Source organism: Ovis canadensis, chromosome 2 (genome assembly GCF_042477335.2).
Source record: "Ovis canadensis isolate MfBH-ARS-UI-01 breed Bighorn chromosome 2, ARS-UI_OviCan_v2, whole genome shotgun sequence".
NCBI lineage: Eukaryota > Metazoa > Chordata > Mammalia > Artiodactyla > Bovidae > Ovis > Ovis canadensis.
The window spans coordinates 118901386-118928583 of record NC_091246.1 but is presented as its reverse complement, the minus strand read 5'-3'; the positions used below and the strand labels follow the sequence as shown (position 1 = coordinate 118928583).

General features: G+C 38.6%; 1 protein-coding gene and 1 pseudogene across 7 annotated transcripts in view; one reads left to right on the top strand and one right to left on the bottom strand.

The window, feature by feature from the left end:
• Nucleotides 1–27198, top strand: part of HERC2 (HECT and RLD domain containing E3 ubiquitin protein ligase 2) — a 243505-nt gene that overhangs the window by 172304 nt on the left and 44003 nt on the right. For all 7 annotated transcript variants that reach the window (XM_069576810.1, XM_069576811.1, XM_069576809.1 and 4 more), the window contains 6 exons: nt 844–1069; nt 10396–10567; nt 11950–12136; nt 12697–12837; nt 18892–19083; nt 21752–21905. In XM_069576810.1, the coding sequence (XP_069432911.1) occupies nt 844–1069; nt 10396–10567; nt 11950–12136; nt 12697–12837; nt 18892–19083; nt 21752–21905 (1072 nt within the window). The remainder of the gene's footprint in view (nt 1–843; nt 1070–10395; nt 10568–11949; nt 12137–12696; nt 12838–18891; nt 19084–21751; nt 21906–27198) is intronic.
• LOC138433120 (NADH dehydrogenase [ubiquinone] 1 alpha subcomplex subunit 5 pseudogene) lies at nt 6758–9038 on the bottom strand (annotated as a pseudogene).

Below are 27198 nucleotides of genomic sequence, written 5' to 3'. Positions count from 1 at the left end.
CTATGTCTACTGTGTTCCTGTGTACATTTGCCTAACTGTCAGCATGAGTGAGGGCATCCAGGAAAGACTGCTGACTAATGCAGGTTATAAAGTAGTGAGCTTTCCCACTGTAATGTCTGATAGGGAAATGTATGTATTTCATTTCAGAACTGAAGTTATCCTTGATAAGAGTTTGTTCCTCCACCATAAGAGGCTATCCTGTGACAGGCTTATAGATAATATAATTTGAAATTCATTTATGACAGCAAATCAGCATATTGTACTTCAATCAGAATGAAATAAAAAGGAATTATACTTCCTAATTCTGGAAAGCAGAAAATTCCTTGAAAAGTGAACATATTTTTTTTGGATCATTTTCTCTTTGCAAAATTAAGGAAAAAATGTTACAATATTTAGTTGAAGAGGAGAACTTCCTGCTTCTAAGAACAGTATGTAGATGAATTCATTGGATTGATATTAAGTAAATGAAAGTGAAAGTTTCTCAGTCATGTCCGACTCTTTGCGACCGCATGGACTATACAGTCCATGGAATTCTCCAGGCCAGAATACTGGAGTGGGTAGCCTTTTCCTTCTCCAGGGGATCTTCCCAACCCAGGGATCGAACCCAGGTCTCCTGCATTGCAGGCAGATTCTTTACCAGCTGAGTCACAAGGGAAGCCCAAGAATATTGGAGTGGGTAGCCTATCCCTTCTCCAGCGGGTCCCTTCCTGACCTAGGGTCTCCTGCATTGCAGGCAGATTCTTTACCAGCTGAGCTATCTGGGAAGCACTCGGCAAGAATTTTGAAGTGAACTTAAAGAATGTGTTCTGAAATGTTGAAAAATTATTTTTATCCCCTTAACAGGTATACGCTTGGGGTGACAATGACCATGGCCAACAGGGCAATGGCACAACCACAGTCAATAGGAAGCCCACGCTTGTGCAAGGCTTAGAAGGCCAGAAGATCACACGAGTAGCTTGCGGGTCTTCTCACAGCGTGGCATGGACAACCGTTGATGTGGCAACACCCTCTGTTCACGAGCCTGTCCTCTTCCAGACTGCAAGAGACCCTTTAGGTGCTTCCTATTTAGGTAACCAAGATCCATGTTTTATACGAGATCCTTCTGCATAGATAGAATGTCATAGGTGGAATGTTTAATACTGCTACCAGATTAAAGTTTGTAGCACTGAGTTACCTACGTTCTGAACCATAGCCCCAGAGTCGTCATGGTGCTCTGTGCTATGATTTATGCTGGAATGAAAACTGGAGGAAGTACAGTGCTGGTTCTTGTGATCAGGACAGCTCTGGCAATGCTGTGCATGTGCAGACAGAGGGACTTTAAAGTTTAGGCATTTGGTGTTTTCAACAGCTCTATTCAGAGCTGAATGCATATATGTATTCAGAAGTGAATACATGTATGAATGTAATATAATCTACATATTAAAACAATCCAACACGTGTAGACTAATTTTTATCAGCTTTGCTATATGTGCACCTGTGAGAGCATCATCACAGTCGACATCATGAACAAATGTGTATACTACCCTTGAGTAGACCCATCCCGGCTTTCCACAACCGCTGACTTCATTTCTGTCACTGTAGATCAGTTTGCCATTTCAGAGTTTTATATTAATGGAATCATATAGTATGTACTTTTTTCTTAACCTAAATTTTTTCACTCACCATAATTATTTTGAAATTCATCCACATTGCATATATCAGTATTTCATTCTTTTTTAGTTGTTGGCTAGCGTTTTATTTATGGGTATGCTGCAGTTGATACATCAGTTTGCCTGTTGATGGACTTTTTTGTTGCTTCTTAACTTTGACTATACGGATAAACTTGCTCTGAACATTTGTGTATAGTCTTTATATGGACACATACACTTATGTTTATCTAGGCTAAGTATTTAGGAGAGGAATGATTGGTTGGTATGGTAGATACAAGTTTATCTTCTTAAGAACTGCAAATTCCTTTGCAAAGTGGTTATTCTGTAGCTCCAGCATCTCCATATTTTTGTTTGTATTTGATGTAGTCAGGTTTTAATTTTATCCATTGTTATAGATGTATAGTGCTACATCACTGTAATTTTACTTTACATTTTGCTAATGACTAATGATGTTGAGTGTCTTACTGTGTTTTAAGTGTCTATTCATATCTTTTGCCTGGATGTAAACCTAAGTTGTTTGTTTCCTTATTGTTGAGTTTTGAACAGTCCTAATGTATTCTGTATACAAGTGTTTCATCAGATATTTAGTTTGCACAGTGTGACTTGTCTATTCATTCTCTCTTAGGTAAATCTTAAAGAGCAAAAGATTTTAATTTTGATGAAGTCTGGTTTATCCATTTTTATCTTTTATGAATCATAGTTCAGTGTTGTATTTAAATAACCTTTAACTCAAGATCATAAGATTCTTTTCCCATGTTTTTTTGTAAAAGTTCTGTAGTTTTGGGTGTATGCTTGATATTCAGTTAAAGTTCATACATGGTGTGAGGTATGAATTGAAATTTATTTTTGGCATTTGGATATCCAGTTGTTTCAGTTGCATTGGTCAAAAACACAGTATCCTTTCTGTATTGGAAGAATTTGTACTTGTGCCAAAAAATCAGCTGTATGTGTGGGTCTATTTCTGGATTCTCAGATGTGTTTTGTTGATTTGTTTTTGTATTTTGATGCAAATACCACATTGTCTTGATTACTGTAGCTTTATAAAAGACTGAATTCAGGCTTTGGTAATTCTTTAGCTTTGTTCTTTTCAAATATGTTTTGGGTATTCTAGACCCTTTGCATTTCCATGTAACTTTTAGAATCAGCTTGTGAGTTTTTATAAAATAACCTACTTGGAATTTTGATTACATTGACTATAGATCAATTTGGGGTTTGCTTCACAGTATTGAATGTTCCCACTCACAAGTATACTATTTCCCTCCATTTGTTTATGTCTTTAATATTTCTCAGCAATATTTTATAGTTGCAGTATACAGGTCTTGCATATCTTTTGTCATATTTATCCCTAAATACTTCATATTGTTCATTCTGTTATAAATGGTATTTTAAAGAATTTCTTTTGTTCCTTGGTCTTTTCTAGAAATATTCAAGTTGCTCCTTATTAGTGTGTAGAAATACATTTGTTTTTTAGGACATTTGGATTACTTCCAGTTTGGGGCTGTTACAAGTAAAATCTGCTATGTTAGTATTCGCATTCAGGTTTTTGAGTTAGTCTTCCATACCTTGAATACACCCTACTTGATTTTGCTGCTTTTCATTTCTTTGATTTTCTCTCATCTGTTTTCAGTTACACTGGTTTCTGTTCTCACCTTTATGCATGCTTTATGTTTATTTTCTATTCTTTTCTACTTTCTGGAGATGAGAGCTTAGATTATTGATTTGAGACTGTCTTGTCTAGTGTAAACTTTTAGTACTATAAACTTCTGTCTCAGCACTGATTTAGCCACATCTCTCAAATTTTCATATGTTTTATTTTCTTTTTCATTCAGTTCTATATATAAATATATGTATAATTGAGGACATAAGTAATTTTATTTTTGTATAACCTTAAACTTGCCAAACTGCTTCATTGTTTTAATAGCATTTATCTTCTGTTTGATACCAGCTGCATTCATATTGAAAATTAGTGACAGCTACTTAGTGATTCCAGCTTGATGTTATAACCATACAACCAGATGTTTTGAATACAAGCCAATCTGTATGTTGGTAAACTTAAGAACTCTTAGTGTCTCTTCTTTTGCAGAAACTCTCTTTCTCTCCTGCTGTACTTTGTTTGATCAAGAAGACTAAAGTCAAATGGCCAGAACTTCTCCTATAAATAATGTTTCACATACCAAATTAGTTTTCTCAGTGTATAACAAATTCTAATTTGATGGTTTTTTTTCTTACTACTTCACTTCAGTGACCTATAAATTTGTTTAAATAACAAGTACCATTTCTGTGGGTTTTTTTTTCACAATGAAAAATTAAATGATGTGTTGAATATACTGCTAAAAATACTTCACCTGTCAAATATGGTCTGTGTTGAAACTCTATGGAATTTCTCCAGTTAACTTCCAAATCTTGTCACAATCTCTGTTTTAAAAAAATATACCATTTTTGAAGTAATTTGAATCAATTCTGTTCAGTTGCTCAGTCGTGTCTGACTCTGCGACCCCATGAACTGCAGCACATGAGGCCTCCTACTCCCGGAGCTTACCCAAACCCATGTCCATTGAGTCGGTGATGCCATCCAACCATCTCCTCCTCTGTCGTCCCCTTCTCCTCCTGCCCTCAGTCTTTCCCAGCATCAGGGTCTTTTCAAATGAGTCAGCTCTTCACATCAGATGGCCTAAGTATTGGAGCTTCAGTCTCAACATCACCCCTTCCAATAAACACCCAGGACTGATCTCCCTGAGGATGGACTGGTTGGATCTCCTTGCAGTCCAAGGGACTCTTAAGAGTCTTCTTCAACACTGCAGTTCAAAAGTATCAATTCTTCAGTGCTCAGCTTTCTTTAGAGTCCAACTCTCACATCCATACAGGACCACTAGAAAAACCATAGCCTTGACTAGATGGAACTTGTTGGCAAAGTAATGTCTCTGCTTTTTAATATCCTATCTGGGTTGGTCATAACTTTCCTTCCAAGGAGTAAGCATCTTTTAATTTCATGGCTGCAGTCACCATCTACAGTGATTTTGGAGCCCCCCCCCAAATAAAGTCTGACACTGTTTCCACTGTTCCCCATCTATTTGCCATGAAGTGATGGGACCAGATGCTATGATCTTCGTTTTCTGAATGTTGAGCTTTAGCCAACTTTTTCACTCTCCTCTTTCACTTTCATCAAGAGGCTCTTTAGTTCCTCTTCACTTTCTGGCATAAGGGTAGTGTCGTCTGCATATCTGAGGTTATTGATATTTCTCCTGGCAATCTTGATTCCAGCTTGGGCTTCATCCAGCCTAGCATTACTCATGATGTACTTGTGAGTAAATAAGCAGGGTGACAATATATACAGCCTTGACGTACTCCTTTTCCTATTTGGAACCAGTCTGTTGTTCCATGTCCAGTTGTAACTGTTGCTTCCTGACCTGCATACAGGTTTCTTAAGAAGCAGGTCAGGTGTTCTGGTATTCCCATCTCTTTCAGAATTTTCCACAGTTTATTGTGGTCCACACAGTCAAAGGTTTTGGCATAGTCAATAAAGCAGAAATAGATGTTTTTCTGGAACTCTCTTGCTTTTTCCATGATCCAGCAGATGTTGGCAGTTTGATCTCTGGTTCCTCTGCCTTTTCTTAAACCAGCTTGAACATCTAGAAGTTCACGGTTCACGTGTTGCAGAAGCCTGGCTTGGAGAATTTTGAGCGTTACTTTTACTAAAGCGTGTGAGATGAATGCAATTGTGTGGTAGTTTGAGCATTCTTTGGCATTGCTTTTCTTTGGGATTGGAATGAAAACTGACCCTTTCCAAGTTTTCCAAATTTGCTAGCATATTGATTGCAGCACTTTCACAGCATCATCTTTCAGGATTTAAAATAGCTCAACTGAGATTCCATCACTTTCACTAGCTTTGTTTGTCTTGATGCTTTCTAAGGCCCACTTGACCTCACATTCCAGGATGTCAGGCTCTAGGTGAGTAATCACATTATTGTGATTATCAGATTCGTGAAGATCTTTTTTGTACAGTTCTTCTGTGTACTCTTGCGACCTCTTCTTAATATCTTCTGCTCCTGTTAGGTCTATACCATCTATCCTTTATCAAGCCCATCTTTGCATGAAATGTTCCCTTGGTATCTCTAGGTTTCTTGAAGAGATCTCTAGTCTTTGCCATTGTATTGTTTTCCTCTATTTCTTTGTATTGATTGCTGAGGAAGACTTCCTTATCTCTCCTTGCTATTCTTTGGAAGTTTGCATTCAAATGGGTATTTCTTTCCTTTTCTCCTTTGCTTTTCACTTCTCTTCTTTTCACAGCTATTTGTAAAGCCTCAGATAGCCATTTTGCTTTTTTGCGTTTCTTTTTCTTGGGGATGGTCTTGATCCCTGTCTCCTGTACAGTGTCACAAACCTCCATCCATAGTTCATCAGGCACTCTATCTATCAGATCTGGTCCCTTAAATCTATTTCTCACTTCTACTGTATAATCATACGGGATTTGATTTAGGTCATACTTGAATGGTTTAGTGGTTTTCCCTTCTTTCTTCAGTTCAAGTCTGAATTTGACAATAGTTCATGATCTGAGCCACAGGCCACTTCTGGTCTTGTTTTTGCTGACTGTATAGAGCCTCTCCATCTTTGGCTGCAAAGAAGATAATCAGTCTGATTTTGGTGTTGGCCATCTGGTGATGTCCATGTATAGAGTCTTCTCTTGTGTTGTTGGAAGAGAATGTTAGCTATGACCAGTGCGTTCTCTTGGCAAAACTTTATTAGCCTTTGCCCTGCTTCATTCTGTAGTCCAAGGCCAAATTTGCCCATTATTTCAGGTGTTTCTTGACTTCCTACCTTTGCATTCCAGTCCCCTATAATGAAAAGGACATCTTTTTTGGCTGTTAGTTCTAAAAGGTCTTGTAGGTCTTCATAGAACCTTTCAACTTTAGCTTCTTCAGTAATTTGAATAGCTGCTCTGTAAATCAAAAATTGATTCACAAGCCCCTGGTACCATAATCATCCGTTTTATCAAGTGTCCTAAATATGTTATATATCAGTTTTCTTGGTCATAGATGAATATGAAAATATTTTTAATATAACTGTTTTTGACTATATAGTTTCTCATGAAGATACTAGTCACTTAATGTTTATATTATCCATTTCCATTGGTTGGCAGGAGGCTCTTCCACTGAGGACTCCCATGTTTTCCACTCCACCATTTTTCTTGCAGACTTAATTCATTTTCAGCCTGAAAAATCACCACTTCTAACCACTCTGAAGTTGCTCTTCTAATTTTATAACCTCTGGTTCTGTTTTAACTGTACCCAGCTTCTCATTTGTAATCTGTACTATGTACCTTCTGTATCGTGCGTTTTTAGGGATTCATCCAAGAACATCCAAGAGTCTTTGTATACAGTACTCTTAAGCTTCTCATGTGGACTATTAAACATAAGCCAGTCCCACAAGGCCAGTGGTCTTCTGTGGCCAGCCCACCATGACAGCCCAGTTTTATATATTTTTCAGCTTTATTTTTGACATATGGATTATTCTTTTTGTTCCTTTTTTGTTCTGGTTGCTTTAAAAAAAAAAAGAAAAAGCCAGTTAAGAACTCACCTCTCTGTTCATGATAGATACTGGTCTATAGTTTTCTATTAATGTCTCTGTCTGTCTGTCTTCACTGAAGTGGTGTTTCCTTCTTGTTAGTTTTCTTCTTTGTGTAGATTTGGTATTATTTCAATAGAATTCATCAGTGAAGCAATCTGGGCCTAGAGTTTTCTTTGTACAGTATTTTTAAACCACAAATTTAATTCCTTTAAGATTTAGGGCTAGCTGTTTCTTTTCTAGTAAGATTTGTGTCTTTGATGGAAGTTTAACTTATTGGCATAAAGTTGGTCTCAGTGTTCGCTTATTTTTCTTTTAATATATGTAGACTCTATAGTGGTGCTACTACTCATTCCTTATATTGGTAATTGTATCTTCTCTTTCCAGTTTGTCTATAGCTTTATCAGTTTTATTAAGTTTTTTTAAAGAATAAGCCAGCGGTTTCCTTGATTTTCCTTCATTGTTTTTCTGTTTTCTGTTTCACTGATGTTTAATCTTCATTCTTTTCTTCTAAGAAGCTTAAGTCATTGGCTTAGGGTCTTCCTAATTTTCTAGTGTAGATGTTTATTCTCCTTGAGTAATCGACACTGACATCATTGTGACAGATTATCCTCTCATCCATTTGCTTTGAAATTAAGTTTGACTGATAAGAATATAGGTACATGAGAAACTATGATATGTTTTTTCCATTCTTTTTACTGTTAACCTACTGAAAAAAACTTGCTGGTAGGCAACATATAGTTGGATTTTGCTTTTTAATTTTTTCTCTGGGACTCTCCAATTGGGGTCTTTACTTCACTCACATTTAATGCGATTATGAATGTATTTGTTTTCAATCAGTATCCTGCTATTTGTTTTGTATTATATTAGTCCTAGCTGTTTATTGTTTTTTCTGCCTTTCTTTGAATTAATTGTTCTTTTTGATGTTGTATTTTCTTCTTTGTTTTCTTTGAACTCTAACTTTTTGTGTTATTTTAGTGGCTGTTTTAGGAATTATGCACCTTTAATGTATCATAGTCTGCCTTTAGCTGATTCCTTTGTAGCTCAGTTGGTAAAGAATCTGCCTGCAATGCAGGAGATTCAGGTTCGATTCCTGGGTGGGAAAGATCCCCTGGAGAAGGGAATGGCAACCCACTCCAGTATTCTTGCCTGGAGAATTCCATGGACAGAGGAGCCTGGTGGGCTACAGTCCATGGGGTCGCAAGAGCTGGACTCAGCTCAGCGATTGCACCATCACCACCTGCAGGTGGGGTCACACTGTTTCATGTGCAGTGTGTGCCTCACACTCTGCTTCTGCCCTCCTGGTCTCAGTGCTGCTTTTGTTATGCGTTTCTCTTTACGTTGTAAACGTTACAGTTGTTTAAACTAGTCTTTCTAAACATCAGGTTATCTATTTAAATGAGATAAGTAATAGGAAAAGAATATCTCTGTATTTACTCGCAAAGTTACTCTTTCCAGTGTTCTTCATTTCTTTGTGGAGATCCTTTTTCCATCTGGAACCACTTTTCTTCTGCTTGAAGGAATTCTTTTTTTATGTCTTGTTAGCTCAGATCTGCGATTCTTCCTTTCAGCTTCTTATGGCTAAACTAGGCATTATTTTGCTTCATGTTTGCACCATATGTTAGCTGACTATAAAATTTTAGGTTGACATTGTTTTCATTGAGAATTTGCTGTCATTCTTACCTTTGTTCTTCTGTACATAGCATGTCTTTTATCTAAGGCTGCTTTTAGGATTTTCTTTTTATTTTCCTGGTTTTTATTTTCATGATTCAAGCACTTGTGGTTCATTGTGCTTCTTAGATCTTTGGGTTTTAAGTTTTCATCCATTTTGTAAAATTGTCAGTCACTGTTCTTCAAAAAAATTTTTTTCCCTGTACCTTTGGGAAGTCTAGTTCCATGTGTACTAGGACTCTTCAAGTTGTTCCACAGATAAATGACATTGTTCATTTTTAAACTGTTTTTTCTGTGTTTCACATGAATAGTTTCTGTTGCTGTATCTTCACATGCGCTCATCTTTGCTTCATTTTCATCTGCTGTTAATGTTACCAGACTATTTAAACCTCAGGCATCCTAGCTGCTTCTCTAGAAATTTGATTTGAGTATTTTTTTTATCTTTCATGTCTCTGATTCTCTTTTGAACATATGGAATACAGATATAATAAGTATTTCAACTTAAGTTGTCTGCTGATGGTAATATCTGTGTCAATTCTGGGTTGTTTAGATCAGTTGATTTTTCTTCCTATTTCTGAGTTGAGTGGTATTTTCCTGCCTTTCTTCCAACATGATAACTTTTAGCTGGATGCCATACATTGTGAATGTTGCTGGAGATTCTTACGCGTGTAATGAATCTTCTTGAGCTTACATACAGTTAAATTACTCTCAAAACAGTTTGATCCCCTTGGGTCTTTGTTTTGGATTTGTTAAGTGGATTCAGAGCTGATATTACTCTGGGACTAATAATTCCCTACCATTGAGTATTTTACTCAGTGCCTTGTGAATTATGAGGTCTTCCTCTAGCTGATGGCAACAGGCAGTAGCCGGGACCTCTGTGTTCTCCTAGTCCTTTCATGCAAGTTCTTTCTTTGTCTCTGAGTCATGCCCATTTATGTGGGCGTCTTATGAGTGAGAATGCCTGCATCTCCAGGGCACTGTCTGTGCAACTTTTCCCTCTCTTATCCTGTCCTGTGAACTTTGGCCACACTGGATTCCCTGGCGCTGAGCTCAACCTCCTCTTCTCACAGAGACCACTCGGCTCCATCTGGTTCTCTCCCTGTGTTCAGACCTGGGAACTCTTAGGGCAGTGAGCTGGAACTTGCTAACACTGTATATGGTGAACATACTATCTTCTCACCATTGTTGTGGATTTTTTGTTTTACTTTACATTTCATCGATAAGTAAATACAGATCGTTATCATAGTATTTTCATGACTTATATATGTATAGCGTAAATTGTTGTAAGTACATTTCACAAAAGCATTTACATATTTTTGTAGTTATAACAAACCCTCGCTATAGATGTTTGTTTTTAAACTATGAAAGATTATTAGTGAAACTAATATTTAATCTGTGAAATAGCCAAATGCAGATTGCAGTGTGCTTTGAAATGAAATGGAAAGGTCAAATTATAGAAACAGAGCAAACTCTGATCTAAAAAATTGAACTCAGTTTTATTTTACTTTTCCAGGTGTGCCTTCTGATGCTGATTCTTCTCCTGCCAGTAATAAAATCAATGGTGCAAATAATTCTAAACCAAATCGCCCTTCTCTTGCCAAGATTCTCCTATCATTAGATGGAAATCTGGCCAAACAACAGGCCTTGTCTCATATACTTACAGCATTGCAAATCATGTATGCCAGGTAGGCTTGTTTGCTAGCTTGATGGAGAATGTTTGTTACTGTTTTTAAATACTGAGTTTTAGGTCATACACCCTTTGATAGTGAATGATGGTATTTTTATGCTTTTCTTTAATGGAGGTTGAAATATGAATTAGAAAATCAAGTTGAAGAACATTTTCATTATTCTTTATGGCCAATAAGCTTTATACCTGTTTTGGGGGGAAGAATTAGTTGATGCTTATATACAGTAATATTTAAGACAGTTATCTCCTTCACTCTTGATAAGGAAGATATTTGATAATGTTGTCTTTTCCTCCGTTTCGCTATTTTCATGCAGACTAAATAAATGGCCCATCAATCATTGTATTGTGGTTATGTATGTGATGAATAGAAATAAATACTTAGGGACATTCATTTAAACTAAAAGCTAACTTAGTTGTTGAGAGGACATTTAGTCTTCGCTGCCTTATGTGAGGCACCTTTGGTATCTGGCTTACAATAAACGTGAAATCACTGTGAATTGTGACTGCAGCCATGAAGTTAGAAGATGATTGCTTCTTGGCAGGAAAGCTATGGCAAACCTAGACAGTGTATTAAAAAACAAAGACATCACTTTGCCAACAAAGGTCCATATAGTCAAGGCTATAGTCAAAGTCTTTCCAGTAGTCATGTACAGATGTGAGAGCTGAAGCATAAAGAAGGCAGAGCACTGAAGATTTGATGCTTTTGAACTGTGGTGCTGGAGAAGACTCTTGAGAACCCGTTGGAGAGCAAGGAGATCAAACCAGTTAATCTTAAAGGAAATACATTCTGAATAATCATTGGAAGGACTAATGCTGAAGCTTTAATACTTTGGCCATCTAATGTGAATTCCAGCTCACTGGAAAAGACTCTGATGCTGGGAAAGCTTGAAGGCAGAAGGAGAAGAGTGCAACAGAGGATGAGATGGTTGGATGGCATCACTGATTCAATGGATGTGACCTTGGGGAAACTCCAGGAGATAGTGAGAGACAGGGGAGCCTGGTGTGCCTGCTGCCCATGGGGTCGCAAAGAGTTGGATATGACTTAGTGACCTAACAACAAAACAACCCAAATTATCCTTAGACTCTTTAACAACCAAGAAGATTTCTCAGAGAAATCCAGAGGCTTATTCTGGTCTGAATTTTATGTTGGCAGTTTTTCACCTGTTATCACTATGGTCATTCAGTAAATAAGATCAGGAGTAAATATTTTAGGCAGCAGATATATAGTAGTAACATTCAGTATTTTTCTAAAGCTCTCTTTTTATAGTTATCCTGTAATAATGAGGGAACCCTTCAGTAAGCAGTTGCCCTGCCCCCTGACTCTGCCATCCAGCAGAGGTAGATGCAGCTCACCACAGGCCTGGCTTTCCCTCCTGACAGAGACACCGTGGTCGGGGCCCTGATGCCGGCTGGCATGGTTGCCCCAGTGGAGTGTCCTTCCTTCTCCTCGGCACCCCCTTCTGATGTATCTGCCATGGCCAGTCCCATGAATGGAGAGGAGTGTGTGCTGGCTGTTGATATTGAAGACAGACTGAGTCCAAATCCATGGCAAGAAAAGAGAGGAGAGGTAAAAAATGGTAAAGCAGTAAAGGAGTGTTTGATGAGGAAGTGAAAGGTAGCTCATTTGTGTCTTATAAAGTACAAGTCATTCTTTAACTTAATTCAGAATGTTTTTGTGTCTACTACTATGATTTTTGGCTTGAATTAGTATTCTGTTTAAAAGGAGCCTTTTAGTGTGTAGATGGGAATATTCTTTTAAAAAGTTGCTAAGTACAATGCACAGTTGTTCACCTGTAATTCTGAAACTTGAACACTCTGAAAACTAAAGGTTTTTGTAATTTATTTTGGGGAAAAACCCAGCTTGGAAAGATGTGTGCTCATTTTAGTTGTTTTCATGTACTTGCTTGTGAATATTAATAGGTTTTCCTGGGACATGAATATGCTTAACTTTGCAGGGCTGTCTCAGATTACACTGGAGGTGGTAGCTGGTAATATAAATGTCTTGTTATCTCTGTAAAATCTGGCATATTCCAGATGACCTAAGGGGTTAAGTAAGCCTTTTGGAGTTAGATGGGAAGTATGCCATGTTGCCAAGTTTCTCCTTTTTCTTATTCATTTTCAAACTAGATTATCTCTTCTGAGGATGCTGTGACCCCTTCTGCAGTGACCCCATCTGCTTGCTCAGCTTCTTCTCGGCCGTTTATCCCAGTAACAGATGACCCAGGAGCTGCCAGCATCATTGCAGAAACCATGACCAAAACCAAAGAGGTCAAGGGGTTTTCTTCTTTAATGGTTTATTTTGAAATAATCTTAAATGTACACTCAAGTTGCAGAAATATTTCCTAGACATAGAACATGGTATACTCCTTTGTGTTATCTACCTAGATTCTCTAATTGTGAGTGTTTCTAAACTGTTGGTGGGAGAGCTGCATGGCATAATCCCAGCCTTCCTTAAAGCTTCAGAGTGTGCTTCCTAATTATCAGGACATTGCCACTGATCAGGGACTATTTTCTGCCCGAGACCGACTCAGATTTTGCTCATTACAGGTCTAGAACTTGCCAAGGGGTGAGGGTTACCTCTTTTTGTTTTCAATATGGAAGCATCCTTAAGTTCCTCTTTTTATAAGAAATGCCACAGGAATGATGCAGAGTTCTTTTCAGTGCATTCTATTGAGGTGTGTGCATTGTTGATTTGCTGCATCACAGGTGATATTAATTCTTATTACTTTGTTAAATTTGTCTACAAGATTTCTCTATTGGAAGTTAATAAATTTAAAAAAAGCATGTGTATAGGTATTCCTGGGGAGATAATTTACTTTGGGACTATGTTACTAGCTTTCCCCTCATTATGTTTTCATCTGCCAGTTTTTAGTATCTCTTGATAATTCCATCTGGGTCCATTACTACTGTGACAATTGTCAAGTAGTGATTTTTCAGATTTCATCATTCCTTTTGGAATACCATTGTTGTTATTCTTCAGTAAGGAAGAACTTTCCCTTTTCATCTCATCTTTCTGTTGGTATATATTCATGGAATTCTATTTTACTCAAATAATGACATATGTTACTATCATCATTTGACACCCAAATTGTCCCAGACTTGGCCTTTGGTAGGCCTTTCCATCTGGTTTGTCTTTCTGCTGTGCCCCCATATTTCTTTGAGCACTTTACCTTATAGCACAGTCAGTTTAGCTCAGTCACTCAGGCCTGTCTGACTCTTTGCAGCCCCATGAACTGCAGGACTCCAGGCTTCCCTGGCCATCACCAACACCTGGAGCTTGCTCAAACTCATGTCCATTGAGTTGGTGATACCATCCAACTGTCCAATCCTCTGTCGTTCCCTTCTCCTGCCTTCAATCTTTCCAGCATCAGGATCTTTTCCAATGAGTTAGTTCTTCACATCAGGTGGTCAGAGTATTGGCGCTTCAGCTTCACTATCAGTCCTTCCAGTGAATATTCAGGACTGGTGTCTTCTAGGATTGAATTTCTTTGCAGTCCAAAGGATTCTCAAAGAGTCTTCTCCAACACCACAGTTCAAAAGCATCAGTTCTTCAGTGCTCAGCTTTCTTTATGGTGCAGCTCTCACATTTATACATGACTACTGGAAGAACCATAGCTTTGACTAGATGGACCTTTGTTGGCAAAGTAATGTCTCTGTTTTTTAATACGCTATCTAGGTTGGTCATAACTTTTTCCCAAGAAGCAAGCGTCTGTTAATTTCATGATTGCAGTCACTATCTGCGGTGATTTGGAGCCCCCCAAAATAAAGTCTCTCACAGTTTCCATTGTTTCCCATCTATTTGCCGTGAAGTGATGGGACCGATGCCATGATCTTCGTTTTCTGAATGTTGAGCTTTAAGCCAACTTTTTCACTCTCCTCTTTCACTTTCATCAAGAGGCTTTTTAGTTCCTCTTCACTTTCTGCCATAAGGGTGGTGTCATCTGCATATCTGAGGTTATTGATATTTCTCTCAGCAATCTTGATTCCAGCTTGTGCTTCTTCCAGCCTAGCGTTTCTCATGATGTACTCTGCATAGAAGTTAAATAAGCAGGGTGACAATATACAGCCTTGACGTATTCCCTTCCCAATTTGAAACCAGTCCATTGTTACATGTCCGGTTCTAACTGTGGCTTCATGCCTGCATACCGATTTCTCAGGAGGCAGGTAAGGTGGTCTGGTATTCCCATCTCCTTAAGAATTTTCCACAGTTTCTTGTGATCCACACATCAAAGGTTTTAGCATAGTCAGTGAAGCAGAAGTAGATGATTTTCTTCAATTCTAAGATCTAGCAGATGTGGCAATTTGATCTCTGCTTCCTCTGCCTTTTCTAAATCCAGCCTGTACATCTTGAAGTTCTCGGTTCATGTACTGTTGAAGCCTAGCTTAGAGAATATTGTGCATTACTTTGCTAGCATGTGAGATGAGTGCAGTTGTGCAGTAGTTTGAACATTATTTGGCATTACCTTTCTTTGTGATTGGCATGAAAACTGACCTTTTTCTAGTCTTGGCCACTGCTGAGCTTTCCAAATTTGTTGGCATATTGAGTGCAGCACTTTAACAGCATCATCTTTTAGGATTTTAACTAGCTCAACTGGAAGTCTATCACCTCCACTAGCTCTGTTCATAATGATGGTTCCTAAGGCCCACTTGTGTTCTCACTCCAGAATGTCTGGCTCTAGGTGAGTGATCACACCATCGTGGTTATCTGGGTCATTAAGATCTTTTTGTATAGTTCTTCTGTATATTCTTGCCACCTCATCTTAATAGCTTCTGCTTCTGTTAGATCCATACTGTTACTTTTCTTTATTGAGCCCATCTTTGCCTGAAATGTTCCCTTGATCTCTGATTTTCTTGAAGAGATCTCTAGTCCTTCCCATTCTACGTTTTCTTCCATTTCTTTGCATTTATCACTGAGGAAGGCTTTCTTATCTCTCTTTGCTATTCTTTGGAACTCTGCATTCAGATGGGTATATCTTTTTTTTTTTCCCTCCTTTGCCTTTCACTTCTCTTCTTATATTAGCTATTTGTAAAGCTTCCGGAGACACCGTTTTGCCTTTTTACACTTCTTTTTCTTGGGGATGGTTTTGATCATGGCTTCCTGTACAATGTTACAAACCTCCTTCCATTGTTCATCAGGCAGTCTGTCTGTCAGATCTAATCCCTTGAATCTATTTGTCACTTCCACTGTTTAATCATAAGGGATTTGATTTGGTTCTTGCCTGAATGGTCTAGTGGTTTTCTCTACTTTCTTCAGTTCAAGTCTGAATTTTGCAATAAGGAGTTCATGATCTGAGCCACAGTCAGCTCCCCGTCTTGTTTTTGATGAATGTATAGAGCTTCTCTGTCTTTGGCAGCAAGGAATGTAGCCAAATGGTGATGTCCGTCTGATTTCGATATTGATTATCTGGGTGATGTCCATGTGTAGAGTCAGCTCTGGTGTTGTTGGAAGAGGGTGTTTGCTATGACCAGTACATTCTCTTGGCAAAACTCTGTTACCCTTTCTGTATTCCAGGGCCTAACTTGCCTGTTGAATTGCTTTGCTATTTTGTTAAGGATTTCTGTACCTATATCTTTTCCTAATTTGCATTAAAGCATAATACTGATGAGCTAGGCAGTGTTGCTCTTCTGTTTGTAGGAAGAGTTTGTGAAAGATTGGTGTCAATTCTTTAAATATTTGGTACAATTTTCTCTGTTCGAACATATTCTCATTATTCTTTTATTTTGTTGTTTACTGTACAACACAGAATTCCAGGTTCATCAAGATGTTTTATGCTGTAGCACAGAAATCCTAATTCTCCAAAAAATCATGGTTCTTTTTCTTGGAGATGGTATTTCAAAGCCAAGATCTGAAATACCTTTAGTTTTCTATGGCGGGAAGTGCAGTTCATTTCCTTTCTTACTGGGCAGAGCTAGAAAATACGTGTGTATATATGCTTTCAAGAAGTTATGCATGTTAATATTTATTTTGGTATATACCTACATATATTGAAAACCATTGGTTCACAGCAGTACAGTCAGTACTAAAACTGCAGAGGGTTCATTCTAGTTTCTTCCTTTTCTTTATTGATCATGCTATTCTCTGAAAGTGAGGAATCTGGCTCCTGCTATTGACAGTTTAATAGCTTCCCCTCAGGTAGCCGTCTTCTCATTTGGCTGTCTCTCCTCACACATACGGATATCCTCCTTCCCCTGCATAGCTTCTGGCACTCAAAACCCAGTCTGCCTGTGCAGGGATGACCTCTCCTCCTGCTTGACCCACTCCTGTCCCCAATGCCAGCTGGCCTCAAGCAGGAACACTTTCCACTTGGCTTGGCTCTGCCACATTGTGGCCTCCCCTCCATTGTGGACGACCTCCCAAGCCTGCTCAGGTGCTCCTCTTCCCAGGCCGTCTCATCCTGCTCACATGGTCTCCCTTGCCAGCATATCCCCCTTGTGAACAAGCATATTATTTTAAATTACATTTGGAACTCCTGATTTATTATGCTGTCACTAGTGTCAAAAATATATGCTGTGGAAAATATTCGTAACCTGTAGTAATAAGAAAATTGATATTTGTAAATTAGATGTCTGGACTCAACTTGTGATATTTGGCAATCTCCTAAGGTGAGGTTTTAATGCAGAAATTACTCTGAATTATTCAAAATTTTTTCTTTTAGGTAGAAGAAAGATGGTATAATTTCTTTCTTACCAATTTATTTATGAGGCATAGGCATTATCCAGATTATAGCCTGAAATTACTATCATTTCAATTTTGTTTGATTCATTAATAACAGGAGAGTAATTTTCATGTTAGTTTTGGGCATAGTGGTCAAGAATCCCCTCTAATGCGGAAGACACAAGAGATGGGGATTTGATCCCTGGGTTGGGAAGATTCCCTGGAAGACGACATGGCAACCCACTCCAGTATTCTTGCCTGGGAAATCTCAGGGACAGAGGAGCCTGTCAGGCTATATAGTCCATGGGGTCACAAAAGAGTCAGACATGACTTAGTGAGTAAACAACAGCAAGATTATGTAGCTAGTGATTTTATTTTTCACCAATTCCTTTGGATTTGTTCTCTATTTTTTTTTTTTAAAACAACGCCACCAAAAAAATGTTAGGTATTGTTTCAAATAAGACCAAAGATGTTATATATGATTAATATATTCCACTGAATGTTTTGCTGGTCTTCAGTGAATGAGATTCTGGAGTGTCTTCATTTCTGATGCACTTCACTTGCTGATTCCCTGTGTCTTCTCTTGAAGATGGGAGCAGGGTCTGTTTCTTCTAAGGGAGAAACCATGCTCCTGCCTCAGAGCTGTGGTTTCCAGGGCCAACTTGAGCATTGATGGAATCTGCACATTGTTCGGATCACATTCCCCTAAAGACTTCTAAGTGGGGCTTGTGCTTTCCCTGGCTTATTTCTGTTTCTGAAAACCACTGACAGTGATTTCACTGAGATCCAGAAAGCAAGAGAGAAGAGAAGAGACACTTGTGGCATCTTGTTAATTCCCTGGAGAGCTAGCCTCTGCCTAGGAAACAGAAAGGGCTCAGGTCTCTGATACCCACTCCCTCTAAGCTCAGAAGCTGTTGGATCTCCCTGTTTCTTTCTGACCCCACTGCCAACCTTCGAGAGGCTCCTTTGTGGTGCCAGCAGGCTGTGGGGTGATTGTCCTGGGCAGGAAACCCTCATGATGTGGGATTGTGTCGGGTCAGTGATGCTGTCATAGGCAAACAAGCAATTCCTTTTTCTGCTGATGTGGAAAGAGGTAAATAATCACAGATGATTAACTGACATACTGTGAATGAGAAGTAAAAGGGGAGTACTGAGAAGACTATTTTCTTCTTAACAGTACCTAAGGAACAAGAGATTATGAGCAATGTTTATATGTCAAAAAGTCTGTTAAGTAATATTCTGAGAAAGAATTGTGAAGTGGATCTAGGCAAAAGTTGTAAAAGTATAGTGTACAAATGCAGTTGATAGAAGACTCCCAGACATACCCTGTGGTGGTAGGTTTTACATGGTGAGATTTCATTTGAAGTCTCCCCTTGAAACACACGTCAGATATGAAATTGGTCACAGTATATGTTGTCATTTCTTTATAGTTTAGGCATTACTTTTGACAGCTGCTGTTGGTAATTTGTAAAATAGTTGATTGATTTTGAAAGCATAGTACAAGGTGATGTAGATTTAGGGGCTTGTTATTTCTTATTCTAGTATTTCATGGTCGTAAATACCTTAGAAGGTTCCTTATTCGTCATTGGTAGTCATATATCCTTTGAGTTCTTGACTGTTTGTCTCTTAATATATGATTCCTCATTTTAATTGTTGAACTTTTATAGGATGTTGAAAGCCAGAATAAAGCGTCAGGCCCAGAACTTCAGTCCTTGGATGAATTCACCAGTTTGTTGGTTGTGGACGACACGCGTGTCTTGGTGGACCTGCTCAAGCTGTCTGTGTGTGGCCGAGCGGGGGACAAGGGCCGGGATGTGCTTTCAGCAGTGCTGTCTGGCATGGGCACTGCCTACCCCCAGGTGAGCTGCAGCGGGGTGGGTGGGCTGGAGGTGCTGCTGCTGTCTTGTGCTTGAAGGAATTTTGGTGAAGATGAGTCCCTTCTCTGTTATCTGTACTGAGTTGCTCCTCAGTTTGCCTTTTAACATTGTTTTAATATTTTAGAATTCAGAGATTTCTAGTTTTTGCAAAGTCAGATCTGCCAAATTTTTTCATTTATGGCTTCTGGATTTTATATCATGGTGTAAATATGGTATGAGCATGACATTGTTTAAGAAATCTTCTCAGGTTTCTTTTAATCATTTTTGTTTTCATTTGTTATTTTTTATTGGAATATAATTGCTTTACAATGTTGTGTTTTTGTTATACAAACATCATGAATCAGCCATATATGTATATATGTCCCCTCCCTCTTGAGGTTCCCTCCCACCACCTCATCCCACCTCTCTAGGTCACCACAGAGCACCAAGCTGAGCTTCATTTGTTATATGTACCTTTTTGAACCATCTGGAATTTATCTTGATACAGGGGATAAAGCAGGGATTCAGTTTTAGTTTTTCCTAGACAGCAAACATGTTGCAGCAACACAATTTATTGACTAAATCCATCTTCTTCCCAGTGACTTGAAGGCCACTCTTATTGTACTGTAAACTTCTGTACTTATTTGGGTCCTTTATAGACTTTTTATGGTCCCATTATGCTAGTTTTTATGCTTTACTGTTGCAGTATCTTAACTATTAACTGTTTAAAGTAGATTTTATATGGTAGCATGGGTTCTGTAGTATTTTCTGCCATGATGATGATCTGTACCTGAGCCATCCAGTGTGGTGACTCCTAGCCACATATGGCGCTTGAGCTCTTGAGATGTAGCTAGTGCACCTGAGGCACTGACGTTTTCATTGTATTTCACTTTAAGTTCGAACAGCTGCATGTGGCTAATGTCGGGTGTCAAGTCAGTATCATAGCAGTGTACCTTAGAAGTGAACTCATCAGTTCTGAAGCCCTCGGGCTTCCTTAAGGACGCTTGTTGCTTCTCAGCAGCTTTCCTCCACCTCTTCAGAGCTGGCTGTGTCAGGAGTGATGCCGTGTGCCCTGTGCAGTTGAGCCACCTGTGTTTCATTTCCGTCCTACCACCAAAACCATAATGTACTTAGGAAAGGTTGAGCGTTCTTGAGATCGTAGTAAATGATTTGGTAGATATTTTAGGGGCTTGTTATTTCTTAATCATATTCAGGGAGAACTGAAGGGTTATAGGTTTCCTACTTCGTAGTTTTTCAAGGCAAGTTACTTGGCATAATTCTGAGAGATTAAATCAAAGTGAATTTCCATGAGGAAAATATTAATGTTTTTACAAGTATATTGCATTTGTGAGAGGAAAAGATGGAATGAGAACGTGGATTTAAAGTAATAATACCTAGAATTTGTTGTAAACATATCTTCCAGGTCCCTTTCTTGGTGCATTCTCTTAGTACAGAGCACAGGCTTTCCCTTTGTTTACAGATGAGAAAACTGAAGCTCTCAGTGGTCGTTACTCCCTCAAAGACACTCAGGTGTCTGGTGGATGGGGGAAATGATTGTAAACTCTTGAGGGTAGAACCACATCTATGACCCCTCTGTCACCCTCTTCTCAGAGTTTATTTGCCTCTCCTGGGGTACTGGCTGTCTTTGTGGAAGGTCTTAAAGCCCAGAAGACCTCTGCTAGGCTGTGCATTGAGAGTTAGATGACATCAACATCTCAAATTCAAGGGGAGACAGAAACAGAGATGGGGATTTTCTTCCAACTTTCCTGGCCAGTGGCAGGATGCTACTCTTATGCCCCATCCTGATCTAGTATTTGAGACTCTTTAAACTAGAAAAACTTTTGTATTCATAATTATAAAACCTAAATTATGGCAATGATTATAGTTTGTCATTAATGAAACTTCTTACTAAGATAACTTTTATTGTCTAAATACAAGGAAAAATAGATTAAAATAATTTCTGAAAGAATAGAGAATGGTCTCATTAAGTTTTTATAAATTTTAAAACTTTGGAAGTTAATTATTATAACAACATATTGTTTGTTTTTAAAATAGCAATCAAAATATAATCACTAGTATTGACCATTTAAGTGGTGTGAATCACTAAAATTTTGAAATGAAATCTGAACATGGATTGTTGGGCTGTATGGTGTGGGAGCTGATCCTAAATTTGTCTTGGGTCAGGAGACACCACTGGTTGTCTCATTTCAGGTGCTGTCTACCACTGTTCAGCCTGGACAGCTGGGTCATCCCTCTCCATTCCTGCCCCTCTTGCTTGACCCCCATGCCTTCTGGGATCTTGGTCAATTTTATCACTTTCTGCTCCTTGCTTGAAAGTTTTGTTCCTGGGCAGATTTTCCTCACTAGGATGTAACCTTGTCTTGACGTGAAGAGAAAGTGTTGAGATCACAGGCATTTCGTTTCATCATTTGGCATGTATTGGGTGTTTTGTGTGTAGGTGCTTTCTTATTACTTGTACGTAGATCTCTCCAAGCTTCACAGCACCCCTGCGAGTTCTGCTATCATGATTTTATCGGTGAGGAAACCGAGCCCTGATTTATAGTAGATTTCTCAAACTCCCAAGCTCTCCGTGCCCCCGTCCCTATGGAAAGAACTGAACTGGGCAGGCATCCTGATGCCTTCCTGCTTTGTCCCCTGCTTCCCCCCACAGGTGGCAGATATGTTGTTGGAGCTCTGTGTCACCGAGTTGGAGGATGTGGCTACAGACTCACAGAGTGGCCGCCTGTCCTCTCAGCCTGTGGTGGTGGAGAGTAGCCATCCCTACACTGACGACACTTCGTCCAGCGGCACAGTGAAGATACCAGGTACTGAGGGCTGGCCCCGGGGAGGAGATGGGGTCATATAAAAGCTGCCTGTAGAACCGCTTCATTCCTGCCATTGCATCAGTTGAAGCAGCTGTCCTTGTTTTACAAAGGAAAAGGGACAGAATTGCTTTAGAGTCACTTTCCCCACCTTTTCTAGAAACCTCACTTACCGAAAACATGATACAGGAAACTATGCAAAGTAAATGTTTAGCTTAATGCTTATTAGGTGGATGCCTTAGTTGCCAAAACTCAGATCTAGAAGCAGTCTTCTGCCTATGCCCAGAAGCCTTCCTTGTGTCGCCCCCTCTAATGTGACACTGTCCTGGCTTGTATTTCTGGACAGTTTCTATTACCCAAGTGTGGACTCTCATCTTAACTCTCTTAATTAAACAGTTTCCATCTTTTAAGTATCTTTAAACCTGTAGTTTCTTCCTTTTTTTTTTTTCCGATAATTCATCCCTGCTGCACTTTCACCTGTTCCTCCATCCTGTTTTTCTACAGATTACCCCTGATTCATTGGCCTGATTAGTTCAGCCAGGCCCTCTGACAGGACAGTTAGTGCTTGTGATCCAGCATCTGGAAGCATCTAGTATCTGCTTGTCTTTCCTTTTGTGATGGCAGCGGCTACTGATGCTCATTACCTGAGGCCATTAAATCCATTGGTGGTTACAAAATGGGGCTATTCTAATTATTTCATTTCTTTCTTATTTATTAGCTAGATTACTTTATACAGGGACATTTTCCCTGATCCTTCGGTTGGTTACCCAGGAGTACTGTTTGTATAAGAAAGGCAGGATAAAAGCTTGATTCTTTTCTTCTTTTTACATTTTCATGAGAATGAACACATTGTTCTTTGAAGGTGACCAGTTATTTTGGGGTTTTTTCGCTGAGCCTTACAGCCTCTGAGATCTTAGTTTCCTGGCCAGAGACTGAACCCAGGCTGACAGATGGGGAAGCACCAAGTCCTGAACACTAGATAGTCAGAAAAGTACCTATTTTTCTTTTTATATCATGAACCCATGGTTTTAAACATGTATGATGGGCTTTAATCCATTATGACTATTGTCCTCTTGAAGCTCAAATTATCACATCTCCAGACATTGAGCTCCTTGTTGTGTTTGGCTCTTGGCAGTGATTCTTATGGTCCAGTGGTAATGTCCTTGTAGTCTGATAAGACAAGATGCTTTAGGCTTGTCCTGTAGTTTCTCCTCTCCACCTGGAGTCTACCCTGGAGTCTTTAGTGGGGATGGCATTTTAGATCACTGGGCTGTTGTTGTTTCTAGACTTTTTCAGTGGATAGAGACAGGGTAAATGAGTGGACAGTGAAACTGACTGATTGACCGACTTTCTTTTGAGTTCATAATGTTATGATAGATCCAAATTCAGAACTACACGTTTCTGTTTATACTTAACCTCTTCTGTTAATGTCCGTGTTTCTTTTCTCCCCGCCAAATCCTGGTTCTAAGACAGAGGAATGATAGAATTAGAATATCTCATAATTACGTATTTGCTTTATCCCACATCACAGGCACAAAAGACTCAGGGTTCTAGTCTAACACTACCAGATATGTATATGGTTACTGAAAATAGTTAACAAAACTTTTTCTTGGTTTCTTGCTCTCTTCATTGTTGCAATTTGATTAGATTGGTCATACTATGAATCCCAGAGCATAATAGCTATTGCATACTCTGCTTTCTCCCTGTTAATCTTCATTCAGTTCTAGTTGTCTCCTTCCTTACTGATTGTCTGAAGCTCACTCTCTTGTCAGTTCCTCAGCAAGGCTCAGAGGATGACAGTCCCAACATGAGTCAGCTTGTTCTAAGAGTTGGTTGCCCACATTTGAAAGTTAGTTTTATTGGTTAGCATATTTTCCTCCTGTGAAAGTTTGTTGTTGTAAGTGTCATAAGTGACATTCTCAGATAAGAGTTTGTGCCCCTTTAAAATGTTGGATAGTTTCGAGTCATGTCTTTCAAGACAGTTTTTTTTTGCATTACAGTTTGTGTTATTTGTTTGCATTACAGTTTGTGGTATTTGTTTGCAACCTTGTTTCAATTTTCTTTTTCATGGATGTGTGATTGTTATCTTGTGTTGGATGCCTTTTAGAGTCAATATTGGCTACTTCCTTTCCTCCTGTTTGTCTCAAAGCATATCTGTTGTGTTTATTTGCCCCTATGTTCTTTCTGATTTAATTTTTATTTCTGAACTTTAAAAAATTCTTTACTAAACTTTATAATTTAGTGTTTTCTCCTAATTCTTATTTATATTTTTCTTTCATATTATGTATCATTTTCCTAATTTCTTTTAGTTCAGTTTGAAATAATAGATTACATTTTTCATGTGTTTTGTGGGCACATCTTTCTGGCTTGCCTTCATTGTCTATAGGAGAATGTTATTCTATTCTTATTCTCTCTTTTGTAATAATAACTTTATATTGTATTTGACCTCGATAATTTTATCCTGATCATTTTTATGTGAAATTAGTTTTCTTAACTTTTTAGAATGAGATGGGATTTACAAAAGCTTCTTTAACTTTGAACTCTTAATCTCTCATAGTGGAAATTAAGCAAAAGATAATTCCACTCAGCAGTTACCTAAGACAAAGTCTAGTGTACCTCTTCCTCTTTTCTGTTTCTCTCTTACTTGATATCCAGTCTGCCCGTAAGTCCTTTAAAAATATACTTAAAAAATATATTTCAGATTCAGCCATTTATCACCATTCTGAATCATTCTTAGCCCAACCATCTAGTTTCACCTGGTTTATTATACTAACTCATATACTAGTATAATATAAATGTTCTATTTCTACTGCTCACCTTCTGTGTCTCCCAGAATCAACTCCTTACATGACAACCAGAGAGATTCTCTTAAAGTGAGTCAGAATACACTGGTGCTCTGCTTAAAATCTACCAGTGCACCCCTGTAACCTTAAAATAAGGCTCAGATCCTTGATGGTGGCCTGTGCAACTTCCCATGAACCTTGTTTGCCTCTCCAACAGCATTCCCTTCCTCTTTACCTGTCTCTCCTGGCCCCTCCACATCATTTATGGTGGCCCTTATATATGTTCCAGGGATAGGCCATTTGTCTCACTTTGTACTTGCCATCTGCCTGAAGTAGTATTCTTGTAGGCAATTAGTTACGGGTTTCTGATCATATCTCCCCTGCGGAGGGAATCCTTTCCTTGCTGCACTAGAACAGCCTTTCCCAAATTTTGTTTCATAGACTTCCTTCTTCAAATCAGTTATACTTGGTGACATTTAACAGACATCACCTGTTTCTGTCTTATGCTAGAACAGGGACTAGCTGGAGTTAATGTTATATACAAGGGATGAGAGTGGAAATCCTTACCTTGTTCCAGTAGAGTGAATACATATCATTCTCTTAGCATTAAGTGTGTTAACAATAAGTTTTTCATACATGCCTTTATCAGGTTGAGGAAACTTTCTCTTCCTAGTTTGTGGGGGAAATTTTATCATGAGAAAGTGCTGGATTTTATCAAATGATTTTTCTGTGTATTGACATACTGTTTTCTGTATTAATCCTTTATTAATGTGGCATGTTATGTGAATCAGTTTCTGGATATTCAACTTGTATTGCATTTCTAGACAAATCATAATTGTCTACAATGTATAATCTATAGTATATGTTGCTGGGTTTGGCTTGCTAATATTTTGTTAAGGATTTTTTAACCTATTTTCATGAATAGTGTCAGTTTGTGGCTTTCCTTTCTTTTTATTTTTTTATTAAAAACTTCAAAATTTATTTATGTAGCTTTCCTTTCTTGTAATATCTTGATCTCATTTTGATATTAGAGTAATACTGGCTTTACAGATTGAATTGCAGCATGTTCCCCTCTCCTCTACTCTCTGAAAGAGTTTTTGTAGGGTAGGTATTCTTCCATAAACATGAAAACATATTTACAGAATATGTTTTCTGTATAAAATAAAGCAAAAGTAAAAATGAAAACTCCCTCACTTGTATCTCCTCTGTTCTCACTGCTACAGTACTCTACTTCTGACATCAGACATGTGAGGGTTTCCACACATCATGCAGCTGTGCAAAATCAGCTGGTGTCCTGGAGTTTAACTCAGTCCTGACACTAGGTTAATGGCTTAAGTCCCACCAAGACGCCACCCACTTCAAACGCCAGTCAGAAGTCCAAATTCTTACCTATGCTACCTGCTGACTTTCTGTGAATCAGAGGTTTCCATAGCCTCCTCCTAAAGTTCAGTTGATTTGCTATAGCAACTCACAGAACTCACAGAAACATTTACTTATGTTTATTAGTTTATTGTTAGTTCCGTTCAGTTCAGTTGCTCAGTCATGTCCGACTCTTTGCCACCCCATGGAGTTTATTATAAAGGACATGACAAAGAATACAGATGAACAGCCAGATAAAGAGGTATGTAAGAGTTCAAGATGGTAGGTAGTCTTGTTGAAATCTTTTCTATTTGTTCTGTCAGTTGTTGAAGGCTAAATTTTGAAATCCCCAGTTGTAATCGTAGATTTGCCTACTTTTTTCATTTATATTTGTTTTTTTGTCATGTGTTTTGGGGCTTTGTTCAGATCTAAAAGAAGCAGAAGAGATTAACAGGAGACAGCAAGAATACACAGAACTATACAAAAAGGTCTAAGGACCCAGAGTCATTGTTACTATATTTTCCTTTATCATTTTTTCACGAATTCTTTGAACATATTTATTATGGTTTTGAAGTCATTGTCTACTCAGTTCTGCATTTGGCCCATTAGGGTCAGTTTCTGTTGTCTGATTTTATTCCCACATATGGCTCACATTTTTCAGTGTTTTTGCATATCTCATTATATTTTGTTGAAAACTTAAACATTTTAGATTCTGTTGGAGTCTGAGTTTTTAAAAAAGGTTTGTAATTGTTGCTGGGTTTCTATGGTTGTTTTGTGTATTTCTTTTGTAAGATGCCTGGAATTACTCTCTAAAATCTCTCCCCTGCGTCACATATTCACTGATATCCTAGCTTACTTTTTAATTTTGAGTTTTGTTTTCTAGCCTGACTTTTAGGGTTTGTTCCATATCTGCTTGATTTAGCCTGCTCATTTCCCCATCTGTGGATGGATCTCTGTGGGTGGAAGCAAGGGAGGGCATGGAAATCAGTGTCTTGGCAGTTTTCCTGTGTGTGTGTGTGTGTGTGTGTGTGTGTGTGTGCACACCTCCTTGTGCGCGCGCGCGAGTGCACACACACGTGCACAGGCACACGCACACCCAACTCTGTTTTCTTGAGGACATGTGCCTTGAGTCACCCCGGAGTCCATGACGTTTT